The sequence below is a fragment of the Ceratosolen solmsi genome, unplaced genomic scaffold (genome assembly GCF_000503995.2).
Source record: "Ceratosolen solmsi marchali unplaced genomic scaffold, CerSol_1.0 scaffold10, whole genome shotgun sequence".
Taxonomy (NCBI): Eukaryota; Metazoa; Arthropoda; class Insecta; order Hymenoptera; family Agaonidae; genus Ceratosolen; species Ceratosolen solmsi.
In genome coordinates, this window is record NW_011948412.1 from 25,590,743 (window position 1) to 25,608,113 (window position 17,371).

A 17,371-nucleotide genomic window follows, 5' to 3' on the forward strand; every position below is an offset into this window, starting at 1 on the left:
AATTTAATGTAAATATTGTATATATCTCAAATTCTTCCGAGCACTTAAAATTCATAGAATCTACTTTTTATATTTATATTTTATTTACTTATTATTATCATAATACGGATGCGTACACATAGCACAGATACTCATCAAAGATAAAAAATTTTGCCGATTAAAGTGTGTACAATCAAAGTGATCACTACTAATTTTGTCAATGGCCTTGCAGCCCAAGGCCACGAAGGTGAGTGTTGTTGGGTTGAGAAGCCGGGATTTCACGGGTCTTGGCTTCAACGTCTGTGGTAATATGCGCGAGGGCATCTTCGTCAAGGATCTACTGCATCGTGGCCCTGCTTCCGAATCTGGGCACATACATCCAGGTGAGTTGGCCATTTCGTCTTTTATGCCTTCGTTCGAGAAATTCCTGTAATTTTGCTTGGGAAGCATCTATTTGTATCAGTCGTATCGATTGCGCTTCCACTGATGAGCAACCCAATTTTCATGAAATTAGTTTACGTAAGCTGTTATTTTTATTTCAGCTCACACTTGAAGCTTCTGAATAAACCAGCTTTTGTTTTAATGATGAAAAATGCTAGTTTAATGTTAGATAAGTATTTTACATATTGCGAAAGAGATTAACGTGTGCAATTACCTATTGTTATTCGCCTCAACATACAATCGGAAAACTGATTATTGAGGTAAAAAGAAAAAATTAAAATAAGAATGTAATATTGATTTAAGTTTATTTGTTCATTCAAAGAATATCAATTAAATTCGGAATGGGTAAAATCTCCTATACTTACATAATATGAAAAATGTTAATTTTTATGAATTCGCAATTATCAGTTAACAATTCCTTTAATTCCAATTCTTATAAATGTAATAAATATGTAATAAAATAATTTGATAATTATAATGAAATATATACAATACAAATAGAAAAATTCAAAAATATAACTTAACATTATTGCATCAAATGCTGTTAACATGTAGTAAAAATATATACTAAATGGAAAAGAAGTTCAAGCATATTTTTACCAATAAATTTGTAAATCCAGTACAGCAATTAATTCTTTAACTTTTTTCATAAAAGCCAGAAAACCTTTAAAGAATTAATATAAATGTTTTTGTGATTTCTTAAATCAAAGTATAAAATTTTTTATGTCGTTGTAAATAAATGAGTAAAGAACGATTACACGCATGACGTAAGAAGCATAACTAATTGTCCAAGTTAGTGTGGTCAATATAATTTATTGCATACTAAAAAAAAGAAAATCAGAACGTTTCTTTTTCTGATTTTAAATTTTAAAATCTTTTATGATTAAAGTTTTCACTATTTGTTACTTTTAAAGATTATTATCACTATTAGTATTATTGTTGTTGTTGCTGTTGTTGCTGATACTGAAGATTACAATCATTCATTTCTTCTTATTCATAATTCTTTCTTTTTCATTTTTTACTAAAAATCTATAGTGAAATATTTATCTGTATTATAAAAATCTTTAAAATTATAATCCATTGATCCACCCAAATTTGTAAAATTTTATCCATTATATCGTTAATAATATTAAAAACACTAACTTCTCATTTATTAGAAAAACAATATTTTTATATTTGAATTAGCTTTGTTCAAGCAACGCATTAACGTTATACTAAAGAATAGTCGGTAAACAGTTAAAACGTAGTAACGAATAAGATTAAACAATTTTAAAAATTATGGAAATTATCTTTATCAAATAAAGTACAAGTACTTCATTAATTATTCATTTCGTGATATTTTCGAAGTCAAAAAATATACTATAGTTTTCAACAATAACTTTGTTTAACATTTACATATATTTAAGGCTTACTAAATCTTTTAAAGTATATAATTGTAGAAAACATTGCATAAAACAACTCACGTGTGTTCGTTTTTGTATTTTTATAATTAATTTTATAATTATTTTGATATATAACAAAGTTCGTTTTCTCTACAACATACTTCTAAGATAATTGTATTTCTCTATCAGTGCTTTATATTTTCAACTAATCTGCTAAGCCATGAAATAAGAAACAGAGAGCAGAGCTAATTTCAAGTCGCACGTCCGCCATAACTCTCCACTTTCCACTTTGTAACGAATATGATACGTCAATACGTGTTATTAAGTCATATTCTGAAATAAAATTACAATTCTAACAAAACAAAAAACCACGTCCCCCAGTCAAATTTTTAACTCGACTCAGTTAAAAGACATTTTTGCATACACTACTTCATCGCAGAGGATCCTTAAAAACTAGAAGGCTATGCCAAGATAACAAGAGCGATAATAGCTAAAAGCGAAAAATTAAAATTAAACATATTTAACGGCGTATTTATTACTGATCGCTGCTAATTTGACATTCACTTAAAATTGCCATATGTCATCTTGGGGCTCTCTAAGATTAAGCTACACTCGTACTTCATACTAGCTGCTTCATAATAGCCTTTCATTACATCCCCATAGGTGACCGTATTAGCAGCGTAAAGATCAGCTTCCGCTCGATGGTTTACGAGGATGCACTAACGATCCTCAGCTACGCATCGCCCTATGATGTGGAGCTCGAGGTGGAAAACGGCGGCGGCTCGGGCTCGAAGCCAGCGACTCTCTTAAAAAAGAGTGTTGGTCCAAGTCCCGCGCACATCTGCCACCCGCTCTACCGCAGCCAATCTATACCCGATTTATCGCAGGAACGTTCCGGGGGACGCAAGTATCTGGCCTCCAAGCGCCTCTTCACCGCGGATCTAAACGACTCGACCATAAAGTCCACCAAGTCAACACCAGGTAGTCAAAGCCTAGAGCGCCGACATGAGGAAATAGTTAACAAGAACAGCTATCATCATCACAACCACCAGCATCAGCAGCACCAGCAGCCCAAATTTGGAATAAGGGTGCTACCAGCCCTTGACGGTACAGTCTATCGCGTGGAAAACCAGAACGAGCACAACACCAACTTGGAGAGGCGCCACTCGCGAAAGCTCGAGTTCGCCGAAAAGAGACTTCCGTTCGATGATGTTATCGTTACCGAGAGCATACAGCAGCGCAGCGCCTCAACACCCAAGAGGATTATACCCGTGTTTGATGGCAATGGGCTTGATGTGCCTGATCACAACGCCGAACTTGTTAAGGTACTGGCATTAAGAAGTAATTTTGTAGCCGCTCCTTTCTTTCAGGACTTCGGAAATTTTAAGTAAAGGAGCGTTTAATTATCGGTTGTATAGTGTATTCATTGTGAATTACCTTAGAGTAAGCGATAAAATTAACGAACGTAATAAACGATTGCAATTAAATCAGCTGTGCGCTATTATTTAACAGCATTTATATTCGCCAGTGTAATTTATTTTCGAATAATGCAATATTCCAATTGTATAAATCCCTTAAGGTGGCTGGACAGTTTTCATTGCTTTTTAATGTAATACATTCATTTATGTAAACTTCAATTATAAAAGAATTCAGTTTGAACATATTGTCATTTCTTTGCACGTGTGAAGAAAAATAACTATAATGTCAGCATAAAATTTAATGTAACTTTTAAGAATGGATATTTAAAATGTAAAATATAGTAAATTTGAAATTTACTAAGAGTTATGACACTAGAAAAAATAAAATAATAAATCCACTACTTGAGCCTATTGTAAGCTATTAAGTTTATATGTAGCAAAGCGTACATGCGTGTAACGTTTATTTTATTTTAGACATTTCGATATAATCAATGCATAGCCTATGCAAATATTTTAAATTAAAAGTGAAGCCTCGATTTCCGGTCGTTATATCTACTTCAAAACTTACCGAAACAACCACTTAAGGATTATATATACCTAATACATTTTAAATAAATAATTTCTAGACTAAAAAATTTATAAAATATTTCCAGATTAATAAAATTTAAAAAATATTTCTATATCAATAGCATTTACAAATTATTTCCACATTAATGACATTTACAAAAAATAAATATACTTTAAAAGAAAAAGAACGACTTTAATATTGTATCCAAGTATTGTTCAATAGACAAATTCTATCCGCTTTATATCAATCTAGGACGCAAGCACTTCCTATATACATTACAAATGCATTTTTAATCAACGTGCTCAAGAAACGATCGATAAGTGTTAACATTTATAATATCTATATATACATTTATGTCTGTAATGAAATATCATTTATATTGTTTTCACTGATTATTATTCTTTTTATTATAACATTAGGGAGTGTTAACATTATAATGCTGACTAACATATGAGCTTATATAATCTAATAGCGATTCAGTGCCATATTAATTATTCCAATTGTTATAAAGCATATATTCATCGTAATTTCATTCATGCACATTCATGGTCATATTTACTACTTACTTCATTTCCGTGTGTGACTTGATTTGCTATGCGTAATAACGCAGGTCTTGCATTACTTTATCGATGACATTTAACTTAACTGATTTTATTTTATTTCTTCAAGGTTGACGTGGTGAAGCAACTTTCAGTGGTAATACCATCGGAGGTGCCGCAGGAGGTCCATAACGCAGCGATGGCTGCGCGACGCAATCGCAAGAGCTCAAACTCAGAGTTAATGCAGCAGCAGCAACAGCAGCAGCAGCAGCAACAACAACAACAACAGCAGCAGCAGCAACACGAGGCACAGCTGACTGAGTCGACGGACGTAAATGAGGCCAAGAGTCCTCAAAAGAGTAAAAGAAAGGCACCGGCACCACCTGGCTGGATGAACGAGGATGGAAAACTGGCAGAGGAGGCGAAACCATCGGTCGAGGTAACGAAATGGGAGTCGAGATAATTACTTTGCAATTAGCCCCATCTTTTTTAACTTTTTTTTAATTAGTTTATTACCGGCTGCTTTAATTTTCTCGTGAATAATTTAGTATTACCGGAGCATACTTTTAAACCCTTTTAGTATTTTATCTGAATTATTGCTTTCATTCGGTGTCGATATTATTGATAAATAAAAAATAAAATAATAATAAAAAAGGATAAATAAAAAATTATGCCCGTACATTACTTAGTGGAATTGCAGTCTCTTAGTTGCAGTTTACTATTAACATTGTAATTAATATTGGAATTCCATCATTTAGATTTACGCAACACTTATTTTATACATACACTGATAGTAATAATTGTATAAATCGCAAATCAATTATAACGCCAATTCACGTTTGATTTTTTTACGAATAGAGAGTGAGGTAAATTTTTTTAAGTGACACGTTACTCAGCAGTTCCAATAATATAAACTAATAAAATATAAACTAATCTAAGATCATTTATTATCTAAATTTTCTTTATAAATTAAATATTTTAATCTTTATATTGTATTTTAATAATAAACATTTATTTACACTTACACAAAAATATAAAAATTAATAACAATTTTTCACGATTTACGACGGGTTTTGTAATTAATCGGGTTTAGTAAAACCTTAATCTATTAAAAACATGTACCAAGTACGCAATATCAAATTCACAACTCAACATTATTGTTACTTGTGTTTGTAACATAGTTTTAAAGATTTAAATTAAAATTAGAGTTCATAAGGATTATATTCTGTAGTATCTACATCATTATAAAAATTTACTAAAAGCATTAAAAATATATTTTCCATGTTTAACTTTAGATACTTTAATTTGAAGTATTTTGAAATTTAGCATTTATACTGTGCATACATAAAGTTACAACATATTTATCGATATTATTATTCTCAAACCTAAATAGTATTATCATTGAAAAAATAATTTTTATTGAATAAATAAATGGTACTCCTTGTTATATGTATATGAAAATAAATTAATAAATTGTAAATTTTAATAGACGCAGAAAAGTTTAACGATGATCGAATTGAATCCCGCCGACATCACGGTGCACCATAGCCCAGTTCCAGATACTTCAACCAATGATACTGAATACGATGATAATGACGACGTATACCGTAAAGCCGCGAGTCTTGGTGATTTATCCAAGTACGAAAGTAAAACTTCGACGACGCTCGAACGGGCCCAGAGTTTGGACATGACGGATTCTGGCTCGAAAAAGCGCAAAGCACCGATGCCACCACCTGAAGATATAAACGAATCCACGGAAGATTTGACGAAGCTCGATCAGATCGAGACCTTCGACCGTAGGAAGTTAAAAAAGTCCAGCGAATGGGGCACCCTTGAAGACGCCATTTGGAGTACGCCTCCAGTAGATTCTTTAGAAAATAGACTTCCTAGGGCGAAGAGTAATAATAGTAGTGGCGGTACCCTAGAAAGATCCAAATCAAATGTCGAGATCAAGATTATCAATGACGGGGATGATAGGTTGTCCATCGCAGAACGCCTTAATGTCTCGGATGATGCGACGGATACCAGCTTAGAGCTATATAATCTTCCTCTTAGTAAGAAGCTATCCGAGGAAATTATCAAAGCAGAACGTCTCTTTGATCCGAACGAGGACAATGCTTTAGCGAGAATAGTTAATGACGGCAAAGTCGTGAAGACATCCACAGCCAAACAGATAGACCTGGATTTCCGTAAAGCTCATCCTCCATTGCAGCATATCGACGAAAGCGATGACAAGGAAGAGTTGGAGAAAGAGTGCGTAACAATGAAAAAAACGCCAGAAACGATGGAAGCCTTCGAACAGGCAGTTCTCTATTTCGATAATCACGCAATGAGCTCGCCTTTGTCGACCGAATTTAAGGTCAATCGTTCAGAGCCGCCCTTAGAGCTTTATACCGGCAAGAAAGAAGTGATTGAGGAGCCCATAACGAAAGTCATAGTAACGCTCAGTCCGTGCCCAGGCTGCGAGAATCGACATGGCAACCATAGCAATACCTGCACGAAAAATAAAACGGACGACACCACGGAGGTCTCATATCACCGAACCATCCGAGTCGAAGAAGTCAAGAAGGACGAAACGGAACATCAAACAGATCACGATAGACTTAACGACACTTTCGAAACGCACTTTGCCAAACCAGTTGTGAGTGTAGGCGACATTAGTGCTAAGAGCGACGCTGAAAACGATGAGGACAGTACGAGCTACGGGCCAATGATGATCGTAAATAGTAAAGATCTGTCTTCACTCGCAATTGATAAGCGTAATGTTAGTAACGTGAGTGTATCGAGTGGCGAAAGTTGCGACGACTTTGAACGTCACTTGTTGGACAAACGAAGAGCCTCGGATGACGCCGGTGCTGGGAACGACTCGCCGCAGAAGCTCGCTTACGTTACAGAGATCAAGGTGTCTCCGACGAGTCGTGAAAATAATGGCGGCGGTTCGAACAGGGACGGCGATCCCTCTAGCGACAACGATGAAGTGGCCTCGATTATGGATACTGACAAGAACACATCGTCTCCGGTTACCCTGAATGTCCGATCCAACGGTAAACTTCCAGCAGGGAAAAAGCCGCCAGTGCCGCCGAGGCGTTCCGACGTAACGCGATTTGTGCCGAGGAACGAGGCCGCGCTACCTGACAGACAAGTGGTCTATGTCTCGGAGTACAAGTCGTCTCCAAAGGAAGACAAAGGCGACGAAATGATAAAATTTGAGAATTGGATATTCTTGAAAGACACCAGCAAAGATAAGCAGCAAGAGGTGAATACATGGAGCAACGGCTCCAGTCCCTTGCAGCCGGTCACGAACATCGTTCTGTCTTCTTCGGCTGATGAGAAGATTGTCCGTGAGTGAAGGATGTTGAATTGAAAATGCGAAAAGCTAATAATAGAAAACAAGAAGCCACGCGGAAGCAAATCTTCGCGAAATCACATAATTTGTAAAAACGATAATTCTTTCGTAGAATGATTGGATATTTTAGTTGGACACTCTGTATAAATTACAATATCGTGTTTTCGAGTTACCGATGCTTACGACACCCTCCAAACTCTACCTTTATCAAAGTACCGATTCACTGACCTTATGTTAAACGTCAAAGTGCAATAATTTATTGTTATTTAAGTCATGTTTATGGAAAAAAATTATTTTAAAAAGCTACTACAATAGATTGAGACGACTTAAAACATTATTTTAGTAGAATGATTACTTATCCTCATTTTCTATAAAATGCAATCAACAATAACAAAAATTAAAATTATACACTTGCTTGATTTCATTTTGAATAAGAGAGAGAGAGAGAGAGAGAGAGAGAGAGAGAGAGAGAGAAATTTAAGAAAAAAGTTGTTAAGTAGATGTACCTTCTAGAAGTTTGTCGAGTAGCACATTATTGTAGTATAAAAATATAAAATATTTTAACACTTAAATAGAAATAAACAATTGATTTCATAGTCAGTTAATTAATGCCCCAATAAACGTAGGGAACACATGTCCCAATGGATTCTTTCAAATATAATGTGCCCATGTAACGAGCGCATCCCCGTTATCTCGTGTGCTAACAAGTACATCGAAGCTTGTGTTGTTATCAAAAGTTTCCAAATTCGGGTTAATATGTTGTTCTACCTGTGCCATAGAATTCGAGAGTGAGAGCGAGCGAGTGGGTAAAAAGGAAAGAGACAGAGAGATAGTGATTATTGTTCGCGTTAAATGATTTTTTCTAACGGAGGAAATAGGTCTTTGTTAACTTTGTTTTTAAACGATAAGCGATTTAAAAATTGTACCTCACTTTATTATATCTCCCGGCAGCATTTTATATCAAAGAGAGGGATAAAGGACGTTTTAAAATGCTTTAATGCCGTGTTCGGAATATGTTGAGAAAAAACAAGCGAAAAGATAAATGTATAAACGATTGTATGAAAAAAGTGTTGTATATAAAGGTCAGTGTGTTTATGCGTATGAGATGTGAAAACTTCATTTAGAGAATATTTTTTTATTGTTATACCTGTGTAATTTTTTCCAATACTGTTTTTTAAACGAGTCGTTTTATAGTGCAAAAGAAAATTCCATCGTCTTAAAATATTTAAGTCATTTAAATCAACATATAAAGCAGAAAAATAATTATTATGAATGGATGAACGAATAATAATAATTTTCGAATTTTTATAACAAAATATATTGTTATGTACGTAAATATAGTCCTAAAAGTTGATAACTCTATTATCAAAATGACTATAAGTGATTGAGCAAAAAGTATTTTCATAATATACATCATTTAATTGTAGGATACTTTTAATTAAGACCAATTTTAGATTAGATCGGAAAATCTGCAAATTGTAAATTTCGTAAAATAAGTAAGTTTAATCAAAATAAAATTTAATATAACAAATACCGCATTATAAAATAATTTTTAAAAAATTATTAATTATTATTGTAAGCATTTTGTTGAAATTATTTTAATCAATTAAATTTATTAGCTATTATATAGAGGTATTTATAGTTTTTGAGTTACTTACAACTAAGTTATAAAAATAATGAAAAAATTAAAATGCAATAGGGAATATGAATTTAATTATATGTCAATTTTACTGATTTGTCAATTGTCAATAACGATAATAGTCGTGGTGTCTATTATCAACACGTACGGACCCATAAAAATACACATGTCTAATAGTACTTCTGTAAAATAATTTATTTTTTAAAGGAATATTGAATGTTTCTCCAGAATTGTTAATATATGTTTTATCTTTTAAAGGTTCACAAAGTTTAGTTTTTATATCTGATATATTTTTGTAACGTTTCACAAAAGTCAAAACTTCGGTACTTGTCAAGATTAACCATTCAAAATATGTATCCGAGTTATTAAGGCAATTATTGGTATAATTTCATATTGCACACAAGTGCGCACGCAAGTTGTATACATTAGCCTTGAACGAAGCTGCAGACACAGCGTGCCGTATATGAAAGTATATTTTTATAAACAAATCTCTGCACACATATACATACATATGTATGTATATGATTAGTATATCATTGGAAAAATAGTCGTTATGCAACACGTAAATAAAATATAATTGTTTACCATAGTTGAGAAGCACATGTATTAAATGTTTGAATACCTTTTAGTAACTTGATTCATCCTCATTCAAATACTATTAAGTAGAATATAGATATAGAGATAAAAATCAAATGGCAACAAAAAATTGTTTCCTATTTTTACATAATGCATAAAAAATAATTTTTGAAAGATAAATAATAAAAATCATACGTATAAATTTATTATTCTAATTAATGGAAGCAATTTATTTACATAAACACATAAATAAAAAAATTAAAAAAGTTTATACAAAATAAACCATTATTTCTAAATAAATATTTTCATTTAAACAATGTAACCTATAAACTGAATTCGAATAAAAGACATTATTTTTTATATAACTTTAATCAATGCCAACTTTAATCAATAAGTTTATAAAGTGAAAAGAATATATAAAGGACTTACTCAATATAATTTAATCCTAATAAGAAATAATTTAAGAACATTGAATTTTTACAAAATTAAAAACTGTAAAATAGTATATAAATACTGTCAAATTTCATATTATTATATATTGTAAATAAAAAAATTAAATACAAACTAATTCTATATAAATATAATATGCTCTATGTAGCAGACTGTCTATAATTTTTTGTGTTCATCAATTTCTTTCCACACATTGCACAAATGGCTTTTTTATATGCACATGACTGACAATAATAAGATCCTGCTTGATGTACTACTTGTCGACATATTCTGCATGCTTGAAATTTAGATGTGTATGGATTGAATCTTGTTTTGTTTGCTGATAAAGCTTTGTTTTCCCCAACTTTGCGTCCTCCACTTTCTACAGTATTTCTTGCACCAGCTTTCCAAGGATCCGGTGTAATTATACGGCCAAGTTTTGCCTCGCACTTTTCACAAACCATCTTGTAATGCACCTGTACATTAAGAATAATCATTATTGAATTCATATAGAAGGTTGCAATAGATAATTATAAAATTAAAATAATTATAAATTAAAAAATAATTTTAGAAAAATTATAAAATTATAAAATTATGTATAAACATAAGTATGTAAAAAATATAATAAAAACTTTTATTGCTTATAAATGGATATTTTAGAATCGAGTAAATCCATAAATTACTTACATACGTATTTTATCACAAATAATTCCAAGATATACCTCTGTATATTTCAATGAAATAGTGTAAAACTTCCTTAGAGGTTATTTACGTTTTTAGAAATATAATTGCACAATAATATTATAAAAGAGAAATGGTCGCCAGATGGCGCTTATTGTGAAGTCTACCGTACCGTAAGAAATTAATGCAGCATATTCGAATTGCGACGCTGTATGAAATATATAATCGGAAAATTTAGTGTAGTATTTACATAAAATTGGTAGAAATTGTGTAATTTTAATTTTAAAAAAAGTTTTAAAGTCAACTGTATTTAGATTGAACTTTCTGTTTTTGTTTATATAAATTAATAAAGTGACAATTGAAAATTATGTATTAAAATTAATTGAATGGAAATTCTCTGGCTTTTAATAAAAACAATCTTTGTTTACTAAACTTATTAATCTAATTCAAATAATTAAAGCTATAAATTTCGAATCCAACATCAACGAAGTAATGTCGTAAAAACAATAACATTCATGCAATACAAAAAAGCGTCGACAGTCACAGTCTTAATTTGTTTTAAACTCAGGTACTCATTACAACAAAGAAATTGAGAATTCGAGCACGATAAAATTCAACAAGTGAAAAATTAGTCTTAGCAGATATCTACTAATTTTATTACAAATCTAATGCAAAACAATGAAAACGTACAGCTGGGCGTGTATCAAAAGCGATGATATTTAGTACGTTGATCATCTTACATTCCGGGTTCTTTTGATAAAGTATATATCATTTTTGCCATTTGTTTCGAGCTTATACACCATTTAAAATGGTACAAGTCATCGGCACTGATGAAATGCATCTACTCGTGCATTACGAACTATAAATTTTGTAAGCTATACAGTTTTGTATAATTACGTATTATATATTTTGTATAAGTTATAAATAAAAACATTAAATATAAAAATAACTACCTGCTAAGATTCATGTAATAAATTCAAGATTTAAGATGAATGTTTTGAAGAAATTCAATTCCAATATATGATATTAATAGAAAATTAATGGTTACATTTGTTTTAAAATAAAAAAAGTTCTTTCTAAATATGTATTAAATTTGCTACTAATTTTAATTTTTGTCAAAATTTCCTTATATACCTACAGTATCAGATATCGTAATTTAAAACTTTTATTACATATATTTTTATTTTTATTACAATATCTAAAGAATGGGCAGTTTTCATATTTAAAAGCAAATATTCATTTATAGAGATAATTTGAAACGGGTTTTTATTAAACTTTCTTTTGGTTTCACTACAAAGAAACTTACCTGTCAATTACTAACAAATTATAAAAATTTGCACCACAAATTTCATCAGAAATATATTTATACTAATTGTTCCTTTATTTATAATCACAATAAAACACCTTCAAGAAACCTAAATAATTGCAGTATATAGTAGGATAAAAAGCATGGAATAAAAAGTATAATAAATAAAAATAACCATTCACATACAGGACAATCTTTATTAATTAATGATTTTTTAAGTTACAATATAATATTAATAATTGTGATAATGTTAGTAATAATCATTATAATAGTATCGTAGCATATATAGATATATATATATATATATATATATATATATATGTATACATTTATTTATATATTTATTGTTTATATATATATATATATATATATATATATATATATATATATAATAAATAAATAAATATATATACATTTTATTTTTATATGCATGTATATCGTTAATTTTTATATCAATGTATTTAATGCTCATATAATCCCTAGACTTTTAATGATTATAATAATATGCAATCGTCATGCAATCGTAACACTGAATTTGATTAATTTCGCGCGCGGCTACTTTCTTCGATTATTTCGATATTATTGCATCTTAAATTCTTTGTGTTAGTGAGGAGTAAGTGAAAATTCCCATACTGTAAAGGAATCTATCCATGAACCATTTCTTAGAGCAACTATCATTTTGTTATTCTTGTTTTAACAACGTTCGATTCATATGCATTACTAAAAAAATTCATACACATTTATAATTTGCTTTTTCCATCATTTTTTTATAATTACTATATCTCTCTCTTTATTTTTATTACATATACGCACACGTGCATACACACAAATGAATTCTGACTTTCAGCCACCACATTGGTTTATTTATTTGAAATTGAAGAAACAATGTCGCGCAAATGTTTCAAGTTTTGAATTATTGTGCGAATCTACCATGTCATTCTGGTCCGCTAACATTTTTATTTTCTTTTTTGTTTTTTTTTAAATTTTTTTTTATTTATTTCTTTTTTGTTCACTAAATCTAGAAAATATACATTGTGTACTTTCCCCCTTAATGTTCCCTCAATATATCGTCGTACGACGCTCCCAATTTCCTTCTAAATAATTTGATTTTGCCGATTTTTGCATATCGCAATATTGTGTTATGAAGTTTGCCTATACGACGGTAAGGGGATCATCCCATTTTTTAATTGTCAATTAATCACAATGAGCTCTTGGATATCGTCACTTTTAAATGCATATTAACTATTTTACACCCCGCCCCTTATTCTCTATAATTCTCCCCTTAAATTCGCACTTGAATATCGATTCCCTATATTTTAATCTTATTAAAACTATAGCTTCTAAACATACAAATCGATCGCTGCAACGAAATTCGAAGACACGTTTATATCGATTGATAACAAACAATGGCACTATACATTTTGAGGGGTCGAAGGAGTTCGATCGATTAACGTTTTATCAATATTAATTACTTCAGTTTATCGGCATAATCGACATCAATCAATCACTTAAAGCTTCGTTTCTTGTTTTTTTAAAACATTTTAAAGTTCTTATTTATCTTATTGGTTGATTATCGTGTACAATATAAGATATGCAGCTATGAAGCTTCGATAATGATCGATTCGAAAACATGAAACATCAATCATTTTTCTCAATTAAAATAATACTTGATGTAGATTAAATCGTGTAAGGCTCACCGATTGAAAAATGATTCAACCCTTAGTTCATCGACTCGTTCAGCTTATTTAATTCTCTTTAGAAATTGTTGACTTATATGCAACGACTCTGTCATTATTCTATGCTTATTATTTTGTATTTTTTTTTCAATTAATTTTTTACATAATTTTTATTATCATCACTAACGCGTCTGAGGTGCGCTTAAAAACTAGTGAGAAACTGAGATGAAAAATTCGAATTTTCTTATTCTCGAATAAAATTAAAGAATAATTTATGTTTTACACTCTAGACAATAATAATGTAATGTAACATACAGTGATACTTCTATTTATTTTATGCATTTTACCCTCAGTACACATGTGACACGAGCAATTCCTACTACTTATAGTTTCTCTCATGTATTTATTTATTTTTTTTTTATTTTTCCTGTTCTATACATTGCCATTTTCTTTCGTTAGTTTAATTGTCTCTAGTGTAATTTCTACCCTTGTAAAAAACGCTACAATCATCGAGATGTGATTTGCATTTGCTCGCGGAGACTGATAATGAATGTTTGCTGGATTACCTCTTTATAATCCCATGTCAATACGCAATTGGCAACACAAGTCTCAATTATTACAGTATCGTCAGTCTGAGCTTGCGACATCACACTTAACATCAACGTTTCCACAATGTCAACGAATTTGCTTCTTTCATTATGTTGTATTCATTATAGTGTGATAACTTATTTGTGTAAATTAGATGTGCTTTTGCTGCAAATCAATATTTAACTAGATGGTCAATTAATAAAGCGTAAGAGCAATATTTTAGATTTCAATTGTCACTAACAATTTCCTCGGAGCTTTGTAACCAAATTCGCAACGATTGTTTGCATTTGTGCAGGATATCGATTTATTCGATTATCTAATGCAGATGATACGTTTCTTTTCACAGTATTTCGAGACATTACCAAATACGATCGAAACTTATAATCGAATCTATTTTCGTTTTATCGATCGATATGTGCTCAACAATCATCAATGCGCATCAGTGTAAATAACTAATATTAATAAGCAACACTTTTTAGTCACTATGTATCAAGTACAATATTCAGATGTGTAAATTATGCATTTATTTAATTTATTTATTTTGCCATTTCTTATTATCATTTAATTTTCTAATAACAAACCGCGAATCGTCAAGACGGCATCGGCATAATTGCCTATTAAAATTCGAAATATTGGAAGCGCGATTCTTATAGCCAATTGTTAATTTGCTTTACTTTTAAATGCATTTTCCACATCACAGCTCTTGAGTCCATAATTCACAACAATATTCAACATTTTACAAATTAGCATAAAAGTCATTGACATATTAATTCAGTACACAACAATTTATTGTATTTTAATTCCAATCATTAAATTGTTCTATTACTTTTCAATTCTTTCTTTTGATCACTCATTAATTAATCGTTGTCCTAATTGCGCAATGTTATTCATTTAGCATCATATGTATTTATTTTGATAAAATTTGCTAATGCTCTTTAAAATAATTTATCAGGTTTATTTTTTTTATTCGATACACTTTATTGAAAAATCGCAAGACTACGACTTGTGTACTGACAATTAAACACGAGTAGTCGAGCATTAATCTCGAATTTTTAAAAAGTTTAGGCACTAGGAGTACTTAAAATGAAATTGGAAATGACGTTTTCTCAACTTCTCTATACTATTAGTCTTCATATTTTTCAATCAGGTAAGACAAAAATGATAATAAAAAATTTTTACATTAACTAATGAAATACGTGATAATACATACATAATGTAAAATGTTTAATAAATTTAAAACATACGTGACAAAATTAATTATATTTTTGTTTTTTGATCATTCGTTAAAATTTATTAATAGTTAATAAAACTTTAGAAATTGTGACTTCGAAAGCAAAGCCACAGTCATGAAAGGGATTATCCTATTGATGTTTTTACATCGAATGTTCAAATGAATTTGCATTCAATGTGTATTGAACGTCTGTATTTTTATGTACATCGAACACACTCAGAGAATTATGACAAAGTTGTAACAAACACGATGTAAAATTGTTGTCAGTGGGAAGATATTTCCATGAGGTATTTATTGATAGATTATAATGTAGTGAAGCTTATTTCATCTGTGTTTAATACTTTGTGCGCACCAGGCAATAAGTTATTATGTAATCTAAGCTCCAAATTCATCCCGTAATACTATGTATTCATTCGTTATGTAAAATGCGTCAACCAAAATCTGTTTGATTGATTTATTCGCTAATATTTGACTCAGTATGGCTATATAGGATTGAATCTACACATGAATCGCAGTTGTAACAAATAATGAAAGTTCATTGTAGATAAAAATTCTTAAATTTGTGTTGAAAATCAGAACGAAAGTAATTTGACTTTTATAATAATATTTAATATCGTTAACTGAATTATACAAGAGAAACAATTTTTAGGTTGTTCAAATAATTATTAACGCATAACATAAATTAAGTACACGATAAATTGATTTGCTTATGATTATGCCACTACTCAATAATATTATAATAAGTAACTGATTAGATCATGTTATAATTAATTTATAAGTGCAAAAATTAAAAGTTGTTTTTAATTATTTACACTACTCGTTAAATACTCAAAGTATATTAAATGTTTTGTACCAATTGTATCGATTTATTAAACAAGAGGTCTGTAGAAATTTATTATTATCAATAATGATTTTATTATTATGTAAATGTCATAAAGCAAATTAATAAAATAAACAGCTATTTTTATTATACTAAATTACAAAAGTATTTAAGTATATGAGTATGAAACTTAATTTTTTATAAACTTAAGTTTTTATTGACAATTTTACATATATACAGTGGTAGATATATGCTAAAATTCAATTAATGAAAATCTTGCATACGAATACATTATATTACGGATACAGAAATTTTGGAATAGATTGTTTAGCTTGTACACGAAAGAGGTTTCATCAAAAATGTTATTCCTTGTATTTTTTTTATAATCGTTTGCAATGTATATGATATAAAAATCTTTAATTACCGAAACAATCGATTCCATTAGATTGATTTAAAATTCGATACAAACCTTGTATTTTTGTACGATTGTGACTATCTTAACCTTTATTATTTATTGCATCTTTTATAAATGAATATTATAAAAATATCAATTTTTTATTGTTTTTCTTAATTAAACATTTTATGCGAAGTAAAATTTATGAAACTTGATAGTTATGATATTATGCGTGAATACAAATTTATACAAGATTGTACCTACTTTAAATGAATGTAATGAGGACAGTAAGAAAATATATTTTTAGTAAGCAATATTCTAAGCAACGATGAAGTATCAAAGTTCTTATTAATTAGCT

At 30.1% G+C, this 17,371-nt stretch overlaps 2 protein-coding genes across 2 annotated transcripts in view; one reads left to right on the forward strand and one right to left on the reverse strand.

Annotated features, from left to right (window-relative positions):
* The window catches only part of LOC105366420 (uncharacterized), a 41,198-nt gene extending 33,187 nt beyond the window's left edge, over nucleotides 1–8,011 (forward strand). The window contains exons 4-8 of the mRNA XM_011504866.1: nucleotides 212–362; nucleotides 2,466–3,127; nucleotides 4,458–4,574; nucleotides 4,611–4,766; nucleotides 5,817–8,011. Of these exons, the coding sequence (XP_011503168.1) occupies nucleotides 212–362; nucleotides 2,466–3,127; nucleotides 4,458–4,574; nucleotides 4,611–4,766; nucleotides 5,817–7,676 (2,946 nt within the window). The 3' untranslated portion in view covers nucleotides 7,677–8,011. The remainder of the gene's footprint in view (nucleotides 1–211; nucleotides 363–2,465; nucleotides 3,128–4,457; nucleotides 4,575–4,610; nucleotides 4,767–5,816) is intronic.
* A 2,434-nt stretch (nucleotides 8,012–10,445) lies between these two features.
* Nucleotides 10,446–11,123, reverse strand: LOC105363172 (cysteine-rich PDZ-binding protein). The gene is made up of 2 exons (XM_011500796.1): nucleotides 11,005–11,123; nucleotides 10,446–10,793 (listed from the first exon to the last, which is right to left on the reverse strand). Exon 2 carries the CDS (start codon nucleotides 10,779–10,781, stop codon nucleotides 10,479–10,481), a length of 303 nt encoding a protein of 100 aa, XP_011499098.1. The 5' UTR covers nucleotides 10,782–10,793; nucleotides 11,005–11,123; the 3' UTR covers nucleotides 10,446–10,478.
* Between the last annotated feature and the right edge of the window lie 6,248 nt (nucleotides 11,124–17,371).